Genomic DNA, 16,025 nt, shown 5'->3' with positions numbered 1-16,025 from the left:
TATGAAAGCAACACAGTTTTTTAAATTAAATAAGCTTTACTATCTTGTAAATTTATTCTGTTATCTTTTTATGTTAATCTCCAGTATTTTCCTTGAACTATGTTCAACACAGAATATCAGTGATATAGTATTAACTTCAATTTACCCAACTTCCACTTTAGTAATTCATGCATTATATGAAAGCAACACAGTTTTTAAATGTAATAAGCTTTACTATCTTGTAAATTTATTCTGTTATCTTTTTATGATAATCTCCAGTATTTTCCTTGAACTATGTTCAACACAGAATATCAGTGATATAGTATTAACTTCAATTTACCCAACTTCCACTTTAGTAGTCCATGCATTATATGAAAGCAACACAGTTTTTTAAATGTAATAAGCTTTACTATCTTCTAAATTTATTCTTTCATCTTTTTAATAATGTAATGATAATCTCCAGTATTTTCCTTGAACTACGTTCAACACAGAATATCAGTGATATAGTATTAACTTCAATTTACCCGACTTCCAAGATATCTTCGTCGACTTGATACAGGAGATTTGCTGTGGCTCCTGCAAAAATTACAAGTATAACTTTACTACTTTAACATAAAGTCTATCTGCCTTGAAAAATACAAGTACTTTAAAGTAAAAATGCTAACTCTTGTAGTACATGCAAATAAATAGAAAATGTACTAGCTCTAACTAAAGCCTATTGAGAAATCCATAAAATTCTGGAACAACTCTATTTTCTGAAAGACAAAAGACTACAATACATATAAAAAAACCTTAACACTGACTTTATCTAATTAATAAATGCCAACAGCCAAATAATAAAAGAGGCTTATACTGAATGCAATTTGTTACTCATTATACATTTCTTTGACCCTGATGTTAGACTATCTTTGTTTCACATATCTTGTTGAACAGTTTTTAATCCTGACTGCATCCTACATGTGTAAATACATACGAGTCAACTAAGTGTATTAAAATTTTTTATTTCTAGTTTTTTTAAAAAAAAGCATATTCTTTCAATTATGAAAAATTATATTAAAAGGGAAATTGATGTTTTTAATTTTCTTACATGAGTTAACAGTGTTCTTTTAATTGGTAATAGTTGAACCAACTCACTACCAGAGAATCAAAAAAACCACTGTGCAAAAGTCAATGAACCCAAGATATTATTAAAATAACATATATGTGCTTGCAATTAACTAATTTCTACACGTACATAGTCATAATAAATTAATTAAAATAAATTATGAAATTAAAAACATGTAAAAGTTCACATAATTATTGATGGAATGAAAATTAAATTAAAGATCAGAATACTTATAAGACCATCATTAATTAAGAGATAATTACTTTTTCTTGCTATTTTTTGCATAAACTTATATATATTATTAATTTTGACAGTTCATTTCGTTCTATGCTACAGGTTTGCAATAACATGAATTCTTGCACATGCAATTGGAGCTTCGAATACATAACCAGATGGTGTAAAATCAGTAAAAAGGAGCTGCTGCATGTAATATTCAATCATCAATGATGGCTCCAGCATTTATTAGCAAAAGCTCAACAAAGTAAATTCATTTAAAGTATTTTGTAGATCTTAGATGAACATCAGATAACATTGCATAACAATATAATGTTAAACTTTTGCTACTCTCCTTTGAGCATAGCATACTAAAATGCCAGAAATACAACACAATCAATACACTTAGTCAATTTTTAATAATCAAACTTATGGATAAACTCGTGCTTCATGCATGATGTATTTACTAAAATTATTTGACTACTAAAACATTCTTTAGGAAAAAAAATGGATATAGATGGGATTGAATCTTTGACCTCTTGCATACAAAGCATGTGCTGTGCCATACGAACCAAAGCCCTAAAATATTTTTCACTTATGCAGCATTATTAAGTGGAATACTATATATATGAGAAAAGTGTATATTTTAAATAGATAAATCCTTTCAATAATACTGTTGCTGTATTACGTAGTTGGGCATACAAAAACCTACTAAGCAGAACACGGAGTTGTTGTATTTAGATTTAAAGTAAAGAAGTGTAAAAACATGGAATGTGAATAAATTAAATACATCTTTCTACATAACATTTTTTGAATAAATACCTTGTCTGTGTGGATAATCAACATTTTTGACTAAGATCTTTTTGCTCGAACTCTTGATAAAGTGATTTTATAAAATAGTAATTTTTGAAAGTAATGTATCAACAAAAATAAAAAATCAACTGTGTTTGTTTGTCCCTAATTCACTTATATTTCTTTTTCCTTCCATAATGGTATAGATTTTTTCTTCTCCCCTAAAGTATTAACAAAGCATCAGTTTCACTTCTACCAATAAATGAAATGGTGTAATATTTTATTCATCCTAACAGGTAAGCTCGTTCTTCACAGATGAAGTGTATTTAAACTTTAGGCCTAATCTTCGATTTTTAAGCACCTGTATTGGGATAGTTGGAAACATGTAATAGTTATAAATTAGCGAATATTTAAAATTATAGTATCAAGAAGTGTAAAAATAAACTATTATTTGTTTTTTTGGAAATTTCTTGTGTGTGTATGTTGCTAAATTGCATCTGTATATCATTTGAAACTTGTAATTATTTTCCTTCCCACAACATGTTCGTTGTAGAGCATAGAAAATGAATGAAGTTATGGCAGTGACTATTAAGGCTAATTACCTTAGATTATATATAAAGTAAACTTGTGTTTCACATATCAAGCTTCTTTAAACTTTAGGCCTAACTATTGACTTTGGCACCTGTTGTAATTTGTATTGAGATGTATCAGTATTGCATTACTCATAATCCATGGAAAGGTAAAGAATTAACTTTATGGGTTTCATTGCCTGTTTATATTACTGAAGTAATTGTCTTTAAAGTTAATGTTATAAACATCATAGTTTTGCATTCATATGGAACAATGCACATTAAATGTTACTCACTTTTGCACTCGTATAAATGTATAAGTACCACTGGACAATTACCCATTAAGAATATTAGATTTCCATGTGAGCTACCATGCACACACACATGAACTGACTGACAAACACTGTTCTTTCAATTACATAGACAAGAAAGAGAAATTTGTAATTGTTTTAAATATTCCAACCAGGCTGGCTCTTATACAATATTGTTGGTCAAATACATAAGCCAATTATAATTTAAAGTTTATAGAAAACCTATGACCTTATTTTAAAATAAGTGAAAAATTACTCATAGCATAATAAAATACTAAAAATAACAAATCATGTCAAAACTTTAAGGATAAAGAAACACTCTGATGCACACAGGCAATTAGTGAATGTCAATTTAAAAAACAACTTAATTTATTTTTACACAAGCTCTTACTGTTAATCTACTTGATGGGGAAAAATAAGTATCTACAAATACATACATAATATTTTGTGTAAAAAAAAAACAACTTACCTCCTGCTTTTTGAACTGAAATTAAAAAACAAAATAACATTACTTCATTTCTATTTTAAACTGATATATATCACTTTAAATACTCTGCTTATAGATATTATGTATACATATACAGCTAGTTATACAAATTTTAATCTCAAGTCTACAGTTACACACTTAAAAAAAATACACAAAAAAACATTTGTCTGTTCTAGCATCATGTAGTTAACTAAGATATTTACTTCTTTACAGACATTTTATCTGATGCTTTCTTATTGATCTAAAAGGTCTTGCTATTCACTTCAAACTGACATAAAAAAACAGAATGGAATATGTAAGGTTTAGTTCCTTGAGTTTCTATCACATTCTATTAATTCACCAACCCCTTTAGTTGTAGACATATATATATATATCCTCCACCACCACCACAAATTTAATTTCCCACACATGATTATCATTAACACATTAGTGATGCATCATATTTTACTTGGAACAGATTATTAACATGCATACAAGAGAAGACAGAAAATTTATTTATAAATTATTTGTAAATCAATGTGTTAAATTTCTTTTTGTTAAATGGTCTTCCAAAATACAAGTGCTTCAAACAAAACAGAGATAATCTCATACTGACTACTGCTAATTTGATGTATATCTTGTTTGTTTTTTCTTTTGCATAGGAACCAAATTTCTATATTCTAAAATGGTGTCCTTGATCATTTAACCCCAAAATCAATAAGGATTTCCCTAAACCTTATGGAAGTGAGTTGTGAAATTTGATTAAAACTATTTAGTACTATGATGTGGAAACCAAATATCTTGTTCTTGAAATGGTAACATCAACCTTTTCAGTTGAGAGGGTTTAAAAAAGAATAATAGAAAAAAAATTACTTGACTACTGACATGGTTGCACTGTTCTTTATAACCCAATACCAACAGCTAGAGAAAACCATTCTCACAACTACTAGGCAAGTAAGACTACAGCATCAGACTAATTATTGCACAAATCTGTTTAAAATTTGCCAAGGTAACTTTTTGAAAATCAATATATTTATATATTAATTTTAAAATAAAAAAATGTTTAAAAAAGCATGAAAAATGCTGCTATAAAATCATTAATATTAGTGTACAAATAAATTTCAGTTAAAAGTGGTTGAATTAGACATCCTGTTAAGTGATCTCGTGATCACATGATGCATCATCTATCATCAGCTCCCTATGCAGAATGTTCATTTAAACACTTTCAATGGTATGTGCTTGCTATGTCTTTTGAATTCCATTTTACCCATAAACTGGTAATACGAAACTTAGTTTAAATAAGAGCATAAGAAAATTATAAACACACAGTCATTAAGTACTGAGAAAGAAATGTTTTAATTAATCATTTTGAAAAGATGGTTTTTATACCAAGTTATAAATGAAGCATTTTACTACTCAAAGTTAGAGAAAAATGTGAAAATAATAATGTCTACTAAGAAGGAATAAACAGAGTTATGAGAATATTAGACTTCATAAACTATTACTTACTATCTCCTTTTTGGTGTTCGGGACTTTGACCTTGATTTCTTATTGCGATGATGTCTTCGAGAACGTGAACGACTTCTGTATATACAAAGTATGACTCTTTAGATAATATTTAAACCATACACAAAACTTAGTATAGTGACTTCTAGAAATATCAACCAACTACTAGTAAAAATATTTGTTAGAAAGCCTCCACAGACCCATGGTTGGTTTTTATTACAAATCATATTTCTTACATGAAAATAACACCTGATTGTATATTTATAGCACTTGTAAAAGAAAATTTAAAATGAAACAAACATATTATTGGAAGAAATCTTCAACTTCAACATTTCTGTGTCTCTCTTTAACCTTAAAAAGTTTTTCAATCATTTTGAAGCCACTTATAATCTTTTAGAGTGAGTGAGAGACAAGGAAAGTGCAATGTACATTGTGTGATCATATTCCCATCATGTGGTTAGTGGTATGGACATAGTGCCCATTCTCAGCTCATCCATGTTTAACAAAATATGGTCGTACTATTACTGATCAAGCAAATAAATGTAACATGCCTAAAATAAAAAATATTACTGAATAGTTTTTCCTACATCAGATAATACCTGGACGGACAGTCATAATATTTAAACAAAAGGCCTTTAAAATAAACTATCCCTTATTTCAAATGAAGCTCAAACATATAAGTAATGTAAATTCAAACAATTACATATTTTTCATTTCTATTCTCAGTATTGTTTGAAAAGTGGACAGGAAATGCTATCTGTGACAGTTCATTTTAGAACTTTCTATGGGGATCATGTCTCAGGACTTCAGCCTGAGCTTCAAACTACACAAACAGTGCCTAATTAAAATAGTTTCACCTAATTACTCTTAAAAGATTATGAAAGCCTTGACCATAAGTTAATGACAATGCTTCTTGGGTCAAAGTGAGAGAACCCAGTTATCATGAATTCAGTAAACCTAAAGATTTATGAACAACAAATACAAGATCCATTATGACTAGAAAATATCACATGTTTTGCATTTAGTAATTCAAATTTATTTTCACACCCAATTTTTATATATGTTTCTATTCTTAATCTTTCCTTTGTATTTGATTATTACCTGAAATAACCTCAGGCCTAAACAAGTTCAAATTTGCAAATTCTAAATTGATGTTCATATTCAATATTTATGCAAATTTCTTGAATTAATAAATATTCAATAACACTTTATGATACACAAATACAATCAAAAATATTATGTACAAGCATGTTTAAAATATATCACTTTAACATTTCAATAAGCATATCCAGCTAAATCAAAATATAAAAATTCACTAATATATATATTATCCAAATATTATTCTTAATATCATGTAATGTAATCACTCCAAGTACTTCCTTATAGATGAGGACAAAGGTTTATCAGACTTTCCTATAGAAGTGTTTAATTGTACAAGACATTGGTAGACTTGTACAATTAAATAATCATAATAATTAAATTGTTATCTAACAGCTAATTACTATCCCATGCAAAAAGTACATAAAACCCAAGGCTTCACAATGTGAATCAACTTTGAATAAATTAGTGAGAATGAACTATTTTATTAGCCTAGCTCAAATGTTTGACTAACTTGTGTCAACTACAGACATTTGAATGAACTACATATTTATATGTATCACAACCAACTGAATTAAAATTGATGATTCAGTTATTTAAAATTATCAAAATAAATTGTAAGGTTGAGAAAATGTACAGAAATGAGCTTAGATAATTATTTTAGTTATACTTTTAAGTTTTAACTGTATCATGTATATGCACAATATTTTTCTTAACCACAACTACCTTTCATCAGATAATGTGAAAAAAAAATTATTTTACCATGACCTTTCAGTGGCCAACTGGAAAAACTTTTTGTGAGGTTCCTCTTTCTAAACATACCTAATCAAAAACACTTTAGGTGCATGTGGCCAAAAAAGGATTAAGTGTGCAACATAAAGGAATGAAATCAAAATTTGCAGCCATACTGTTAACTGCGCTTATAGCATTGATAAGAATTTTACAGAAATATTCATTCATTAGTTAGCCAGGCCGCATTTTTTGTTCAACTTAGAGCTTGATGGTGGGTAAAACAAAATATGTGGCCTAACTAACTAACGAATGAATATTTGCTGGAAAATTCTTCTCAATCCTGTAAGTGTAGCTTCCAGTTTGGCTGCCAATTTTGATTTCATTCTTTAAGTCACGTGCAAAATCATCCATAGGTGAGGAAGGATCCACAAAATGCAATAAAAAAGAATTAAAAGGGATTGGAACTGTTGATGATGTAGGAAGAAAGGAACCAAACACCTGATGCACAGTAGCAGCAACATCATGAACAGATAATGCGCTTCAAATTGCCGTTGATAGAGATGTAGAAGATTCCTGAAGAGGAACTTCCGAGTCTTAAGATGTAGAAGTAACGTGGACTTCAGAATTCATAGTAAAGTGATGATTCCATGAGTAATGTTTTTTTGATACAGTAAAAATCAGATGACTACAAAAAAAATGAAATGTCAAAAAGGACAAAGATAAGGTATATATAAAAAAGGCAGATAATTAAAGTGACAGAAAACTTTAAACAAACAGGAAAAACATGCTCATACAGGAGCAGTGTCGAGAAAAATATAAGCTTATGAGCATGTGCTAGTGCTCACGGGGATTACTGCTCAAGGAGGTTGTGCCACTCTCATATTGGTGGAGAGCTACAGCATTATGATGACTACTTTATAGACTGGCACAATACATGTGTAGTGGTGAGAAATTCCATGTTAGAGAGGTAAGTCACATTTCTGAAAATGTGAATTGCAACACTTAATTTTTTTTACATCACTAGTTAAATTACAAAGTTATTTTTCACCTTTAAATCCTGAAAGAAAGATACCATTTTTTACACTGAACATTTAATTGTACAAGTACAAGTTTGAAAGTAGTCTAAAATCAAAAACAATTTTCTAATTCCAGTTCCTCCATTTAAATATTTTATTATTTGGTATCCATCCACTCGCATGAAGTTATCAAGAAAATTAAAACAAAATACACACACTTCTATTTAAACATGATATAATATTGCTTGAAATTGTTTCATTTGGCTTGATCTATGGCCTTTTGATAATATTTATTTTGATTTATTAATATTATCTTAATTTATTCCATTTTTTTCACTAATGAATATTTTTTAAATTACAATTCTCTAACTGTCTGCTTCCAATTTTTATCTAAATTTCAAAAATAAATTCCATTTCATTTTTATCTTCAGCATGAAGACAGTGTGCTTAATATGAGAAGTAGTGAAGTTAGTGAATAAATGAGAGACCAGTAATAAAAATAAACTGGTATCTATAATCACTATTATTATAAAATAGAAAACTGTTTATTGCTCCAAAATGAATTAATAAAATTATAATCATCCTTGTGCTTGGTGCAAAAATATCAAATAATTTTAATGATTTTACTTTTTGATAAAATTATATTGAGTCATTTTGTAATATGAATCAATATCTGTGATGATCTTTTATATGAACTTTTAGAGCCAAAAACATGATGTAATGATGTATATTTTAACAGGATCCACCACACAGCATGTCACATTATGATTCAGTTGTTGGAAATGATTTGGTAAAAATAAGTCAAAACTAATATATATATATATATATATATGGCTCCAGGTCACTACAAATAAGCTGTTCTGGATTTTTTGAACCAAAATAAGAAAAAATACCTCAAATGTTTAAAGATGTGTACATCTGTAAGCTTGGTGCCCTTGCTGCATGAACTTAGTCCAACTTGTTGACTCATTGCCAGCTGTGTGTGGAAAAGACTACTGGATAATAAAACAAGTACCTAGCTGCTAGCCAGTAATAGCAGTCTACTGCTTTACTCAAACCTAAGGCAACTCTAGTAGAATTGAGGTGCCCTACACAAGTTGATGACGTACATTACAACTTGCAGCTTCATTATTATGAAACTAATATTTAAATCTTAGTAAAATGCTGTATAAATTCAGGTACACTACTTATTTATAAAACAACTTACTTTTAAGTTCTCAACTGTAAATGACTGTCTCTTTTAACTCATTTTTTTCATAACCCTACTTCACGCAACAACCAAACAAAACTGATTTATCAGGTTCTTTCTTAGTATGATTTACTAAAACACAATTGACAAAAAACAACTTTTCAAAGTCATGTCATGTATTGATAAAGATTTGAAATGACAAGCCTATTAATGGCAAGATTTACCATTATATTATAAAGTAAAAAGTGTTATTCTCTATGAGATCAAAGTGATCAGAGTTCATCAAATGTTCTTGCTGCTGTGAAGCATTGTGGGAAACAGGTACGTGCTGTGACTGAAAGATAACAATAACCTTTGGCCTCAATGTTTAGATGTTAAAGCAGTGGGAATTACCATAACAATCAATATCAGTCAGCAAGAAGTTTGTTTGTACAACTTACAGAAAACTAAAATCATTGTCAGGTCTTCATACCTTTAGAGAAATGTTTTTGTTTTACTTTAGACTTCATTTGGTATAAATTTTTCTGTGGCAACTGAGAATTTTGTCATGATCATAAAATAAGCATAGTTAAAACTTGATTAAGTGTTGTAAATGAAAATTATATCTATGCAGATGGATTGGAATAATATATGAGAACCTAATTAAGTTTGGACTTTGAATTAAAATCTCTGTGACATTTGGTGTTTGCTAAGCTATCAAGACATTAATGAAATTTTAAACATAAAATGTGATGCATTAATCTGAAACAAATGTGTATAATTACATTCATAGTTCAGTATTTTTACATTACAACACCTAAATTATGTATGTAAGCATAAACAAGCATTGTTTGCTTTGAATTTGCTAACTTAGTGTCTTGCAAATGTCAGTAAATAAGCAAAAATTTCCTCTTTCTTAACGATAAAACAAAACATGAACGTAATAACAGAAAACATTTATTAGACGTTTCGGAATCATCATAATTCCATCATCAGTAATCTAGGGTTAGAAAACAAACAAACAATATACAACAGAAATATATACATAAAAAATATTCAAATCAAATATACAAATATAACATGAAAAAATTAAAACTGAAGCACAAGTGAAATAGTTAAAATAGGTTTAAATCCAGTGAAGACTGTGTGTTATTTAGGGATGGGAGAAGAGTTTTTATGTATAATGTTTCTTTTATGAGAAGTTCAGTATCATGTTTGGCTGTTGAAAGAATTTTAAAGTTTGAGAGAGAAATTGGATGTCAACACAATACAAAAATAGGACCTCAAAGTTTCAAATTTCAGGAAAACTAAAAAACTACCAAATCAGATAACTTGAACGTTTAGGAAGATGTATTTGTAGTATAGTGTTATGTCCAGCACTAAAAAACGGGAGGGTGTTGCAAAAACAAAAGTGCAGCTTATTAACTTTAAGGCATGTGTCATATTTTACTTTATATGCATTAAATAATAGTTTTCTATACCCATATCAGCCATTTATTCTATATATAAACAACTTGTGGCTAACAGATTACAATTAATGGATTAGAAAGGCAGCAGGGCACAGCGACTGGTCAATGGATAGGTCAAAAAAGTGGTAGGGCAGCCCGTCTCACAATCATGCTTTAGATGTAACTTTGTAATAAAACATCTATACAATTACTTGTGAAGTACTGTTTATCTGTTGGTATGTCACATGCTGCACCTTGAGATAACAACACACGATTTTCATCAAATAAATAAGCATTATCAATATAAAGTGAAATATTCACAGATCCTCTCAAACTTTCAATAAGTATTTCAAGCAAAATCTAAGTGTATACACACTTCTAACAAAACCAGAAGTTAGCATTTTCCTTACATGAAAATGTATTTCCAATAGATACTCACACAGAATTGCTTGGTCCCTCACATGTCAGTCTAAGAGATTTGCATGCCATTAGACTTGAGTTAACTTCCACCTGAAAATCACATGTTTAACTTGAACTGTACTAGCACATGATAACGTCATCATGTGATTATAGCCCTCCACTAGCAGGAGGTCAATGCAACTTCCTTGCACAATAACTCCCCTTAAGCATTTCTGCTAAAAATAACTTCATTCTTACTTAGACGAAACAAGAATAAAGAGCACCTGAAGTGGGAAGGCGTGAAGAGGTGAGTAACTTCCAAGAAAATACCTCACCTCTGCATACAGAATAGTTAAAATCCCACACTGAAATGGTGGAGGGGCCAGTGCAAATATTAAACCTAGATTAGCTCCCTTCAGAGAACACTTGAAAAGAAAGTCCCATGGAATGTGACACCTGATAGCAGGAGCTCTATAGGGGCACATTTGTGGTAGACAGCATGTCATCTTATTCAGGGTATATTTTTGCTGGGAAAGAGAAATAAAGAAAGCCAAAGATCTCCAAGTGTCATAGAGATGGGCAAAATTAGATCATGAACAACCAGCAACCACACACAAGTGGTCAGCAAGCCAAGTAGTTTAGTGTGGTTGGTGTGCAATGAGACTATACAGTGTGTCTCAACTTGACTCAACTGGACAGACAGATTCTCGCTGCAAGAGAGCACATTAGCTGTTTGAAGGGTGACCTGCACTACACAGAAAGTGCTGCCACTGCTACCACCCAACTTCCCACCAGTGCAGTGCAAATTCAATAAGGAACTCTTTAAAGGTTCACCACTCCATGGGCAGGGGGCAGAATTCACATTAGGAAGACCTGGAGAAGTGTCCAGATCCCCACTTGATGCATGCCAGAAAGGTTTTTTACTGGAGACAGTGTAATGGGTGACCACAAAATTCTATTTTCAAAAGCCAGCAAGTGTAAGCCAAAGAAGTGAGCAATCACCTCCAAGGTGCTGGCTTTTACCATGATAGTCCATGGAATGGTATGGTCTGGAATGAGCAACTGAGTAATTCTAATACCATAAAGATACCTCTAGTGGTCTTGCAGAATGTCCCATATCAATGGTACTGGTAGAGCCACATTGAATGAGTTTAGCACTTTCTGTTGCCCTTGGCCAAGTCCCCTGAATCAGTCACAAATCTATTTTTGACCAACTGCACTAAATTTCAATTGACTTTTTTAACTTATTTGTTACCCTGAGCTTGTTGAGCAGGATATGCCACAAGATAGCTATTTTTTTTTCTAAGAAACAGAAAGCAGTCAAGAGTGGAGGCAGTGGGAGTGTTAATGAAGAAATATAAATATTATTATTAAAATAGACATATGATATGACAGATCCATCAAGAAGGGCAGTCTGGTTGGTTACTGCATGGCAAAGGTGCACATGCTTATACAAAAGAGAGATATTTCTATTCCCATAATAAGTGTGTATGACTCAGTAAATAAATAGGGTTTCACTATATAAAATTCATGTGAAACTGATGAACAACATAATCAAATACCAAACAGTATCAACAAGTTTTTATTTCATTGTGAATATAATAAAAATATATATATAGAATACCACAGTATTAAACTGATTAAAGTTCTCAATTTCTCATAAATAAAAATAAATAGTTTGTAATTATCATAAATGAAAAGAAGTCTGTTTAAATTTCTTTGAAACATGGATAATCTCCTGCCATTAAACCTCTCACTAAAAATAAGTCAAAGTGTGCATGTTACGACCTTTTTGTTACATTCAAAATTAAATTAAATTACTTTATTATCATAGTAAATTGAATAAAATTGGCATCAAAATGTAGTTAATAAATCAAATTTTAATGCAAGTTTTAAGTTTTTAAATTAATATGGAAATATTTTTAAAAATCCTCAATCTCACCAAGTATGAGAATTGTGACATTTGTTCTCTAGGTCTTTTCTCTTCTCTAAATTATTTACTACCCATCTGAGAAGTACTGAATTTAACATAAATTACTCATTATAATATAGATATTACTAAGGAAAAGCATAATTTTTATAGCCTTCAATCTTATTTGTTTACGGAGCCAGAAACTAGAGAATCAGGCTCACTTACGACACCCACCTGTCACATCCTCTCTTTCACAAATTGCCAATAGCTCTCTCTGATGTTCTATACTACATCATTTATAACTAATAGGAAGTCAAAGTTTTAATCTATCAAATGATGTATTATATTACATTGTTTGCTGTACAAAGTATTGTGTATTTCACCTCCACTTTGAAAATTTCTCTTGCAGGATTTAAATTGACAAGCTTAGCTAATTTTTTAAAGGCTCGTAACACATAACTAGAAAGCCAGGTAAATTATGATAGTTATAGAACATTGTTTGCTTTGTGTCTGTTATTATTTTGTGTTCTTAGATTCATTATTTAATTAAATAAAAATTAATTAGTATACTAGTATCATTAGTATAAAAAGGTAGACTTTTGTCGACAGCAAAAAACAAAAGGACACAGGTAAGTACCATATTTCTTGTTTTTCATGTATATTAATTTACTAGCAAACCCATGGACCTATGGCCCACATTTACAGAGCCACTATAATGCAAGTTTAATGCTTGAAGTACTATTCTGCACTTTTTCAGTTTATATGATCATTGTTGCTTTAATGCAAATTTCTTTAACCAAGTTATGAATGATAATTAGTAGGCCACTTATTTATGTACTCTTATGTAAATCAATGCCAAATTTGGGGTCTGCTTTCAGGGAATCTCCATAAAAGTGTTTTAACAAAATACTCGGGTAAAAAGTTTAACCTTTGTGCAAACCTTGAGGCTGAGATGATTCATTTTGCACCATTTAGAAGTTGATGAGTCCAGCAATTCAGGAGAAGGGTTTTTCAGGAAATCACTGGGTTCCCCAAGGGGTGAGGTGAAAATTTTTACTTTTGTGTAAACCGTGAGGCAGAGACAACTTGTTTGGTACCTCTTAGAAGTCGGTGCAAGCAGCAGTTTAGGAGGAGTTACATGACACACAGATACTGAATCTTATTATATAGATTATTATAAAAGTTGTTGTTGTTGTTTGGTGTTTTATGGCACAAAGCAACAATGCTATCTGCGCCAAACAACCAGTAAAAACAGAGAAAGTAAATTAAAGTAAAATGTAAAAATGCACTGAGTTAAAACCAATATATGTTGATAAAAGATTTATATACAATTAAAAAGACCTATAGTGCATAAAAAATTAAAAATACAATCTAATCGGACAGTGTCACCATTACCAATGACACTGTCCAACGTCAGAGGTAAACTCTTTGAAAATATGTGTTTAAAATAATGCCGCCACTCATGATTGTAACGGCAGCAGGACAGTAAAATGTGGGCTATTGTGACTTGAGTGTCACAATGGCTACACATCAGTGGGTCAATACCTGATAAAAGAAAATGATGGGTTAAAAAACTGTGACCAATGCATAGCCTTGCCAGGACTACTTCCTCCTTCCAATCCTTACAGAAGCAAGACAGCCAAAGACCAACAGTAGGCTTGATCTGGAAAAGCTTGTCATGACATTGCTCACACCAAGTCGACTGCCAACTGGAGCGAAGCCGTGCCTTAAAGACAGAACCACAGTCCATGTATGGGACAGGCATGGACATGATGGCACCAGAGCAGACGGACTTAGCTGCGGTGTCAGCAAGCTTGTTCCCGTGAATACCAACGTGGCCATGGATCCAGAAAAACTGGATGGAAACAGAAGATAGAGAAAAGTGGGCCAATCTGTGTTCAATATCGATGAGAACTAACGTTATGCAATTCCAGGGCCAGTAGAGAGCTCAGAGAATCAGTGTAAATAGTACAATTACTGTACTGCATAGCTTCTACATGATCCAGGGCAAGAGAAATAGCATACAACTCGGCAGTGAACACAGAAACTGTAGAGGGGATCCTGCAAGCAACTACTGAGCCACAGAACACCAGGGCAGAACCTACCTAGTCACCCAATTTTGAACCATCCATGTAAATAGAAAGAGAAGAATGGCTCGAAAGATGCTCAGCAAAAAGAAGATGATATTTCCAATTGGGAGTATCTGCCTTCCTCAGATGACTCAGAGAAAGGTCACAGGAAGGGATGGTAATAAGCCAAGGTGGAATGGGCTGATCACTGGGGACAGCAATGTCATCCAATGCCAGACCCAATTCAGCCGGTTGTGCCTGGATACAAAGGCCAAAGGAATAGCAGAACATCTGTTCCGAAAGAGCATGGCACATCGTGGTAAGGATCGAAGCTTGGCAGCATATTGTAAAGAAAGTTGCAAATGACGGAGGTGAAGAGGAGGTTCGTGGGACTCAGTGTACAAACTCTGGACTGGAGAAGTGCGGAAAGCCCCAGATGGTGAATGTGGTCCAGCATCTTCAAGGCCGAGGTCCTGGCAGAACAATAGACCAAAGACCCATAGTCCAGTTTGGATCGAATCAGTGCACGATAGATCCTGAGCATAGAACATCGATCCGCACCCCAAGAGGTGGAAGAGAGGACACGGAGGATGTTCAAATCCCTTGCACACTTGACACATAGCTGCTTGATGTGAGGAATGAAGCTAAGCTTACGGTCAAAGATAAGCCCCAAAAATTTTGCCTCAGGGACCACACGAATAACTACATTGCCGAGACAGAGCTCAGGATCGGGGTGGAGACCCCGTTGGCGGCAAAATTGCATGCAAACGGTTTTGGAAATAGAAAATTTAAAACTGTTTGCAGTGGTCCATGTCAAAAACCGATTGTGGGCAGTCTGAAGCTGCCGCTCAATAAACCTCATGTTCAACGACTGACATGAGATGTGAAATTCATCAACATAAAGCCCATTTGCAACAGTCGTGACACCCAAGACAGCCCCGAGGGACTCCAACTTCCTGTGGAAAGGAATGGGAAAGAGTTGAACCCACACGGACTTGGAATCGCCTGTTCAGTATAACGTTTTGAATAAAAATGAGTAGATGACCACGCAACCCATAGGAGTGGAGGTCCTGCAAAATTCCATACCTCCATGTGGTGTCATAAGCCTTCTCAAGATCGAAGAACACAGAAACAAGGTGTTCTCTCTTGAGAAAGGCTTCCCTGATCGACATTTCAAGTCAAATCAGATGGTCCATGGTGGAGCACTGTCAACAGAACCCACACTGGGTGGGTGAGAAGAGT

General features: G+C 32.2%; 1 protein-coding gene across 5 annotated transcripts in view; it reads right to left on the bottom strand.

The window, feature by feature from the left end:
• LOC106457551 (transformer-2 protein homolog beta-like) overlaps positions 1 to 16,025 on the bottom strand; it is a 56,465-nt gene that overhangs the window by 29,758 nt on the left and 10,682 nt on the right. For all 5 annotated transcript variants that reach the window (XR_002610195.1, XR_002610196.1, XR_001290710.2 and 2 more), the window contains exons 3-5: positions 4,945 to 5,019; positions 3,439 to 3,453; positions 504 to 555 (exon numbers count right to left, since the gene is read on the bottom strand). Coding sequence is in view for 1 of the 5 variants with exons in the window: in XM_013916983.2 (XP_013772437.1) it covers positions 504 to 555; positions 3,439 to 3,453; positions 4,945 to 5,019 (142 nt within the window). In the remaining 4 variants the exon portion in view is untranslated. The remainder of the gene's footprint in view (positions 1 to 503; positions 556 to 3,438; positions 3,454 to 4,944; positions 5,020 to 16,025) is intronic.

This window comes from Limulus polyphemus, unplaced genomic scaffold (genome assembly GCF_000517525.1).
Source record: "Limulus polyphemus unplaced genomic scaffold, Limulus_polyphemus-2.1.2 Scaffold344, whole genome shotgun sequence".
NCBI lineage: Eukaryota > Metazoa > Arthropoda > Merostomata > Xiphosura > Limulidae > Limulus > Limulus polyphemus.
The sequence above is the reverse complement of the archived record's forward strand: the minus strand, read 5'-3'. Positions and strand labels throughout refer to the sequence as shown.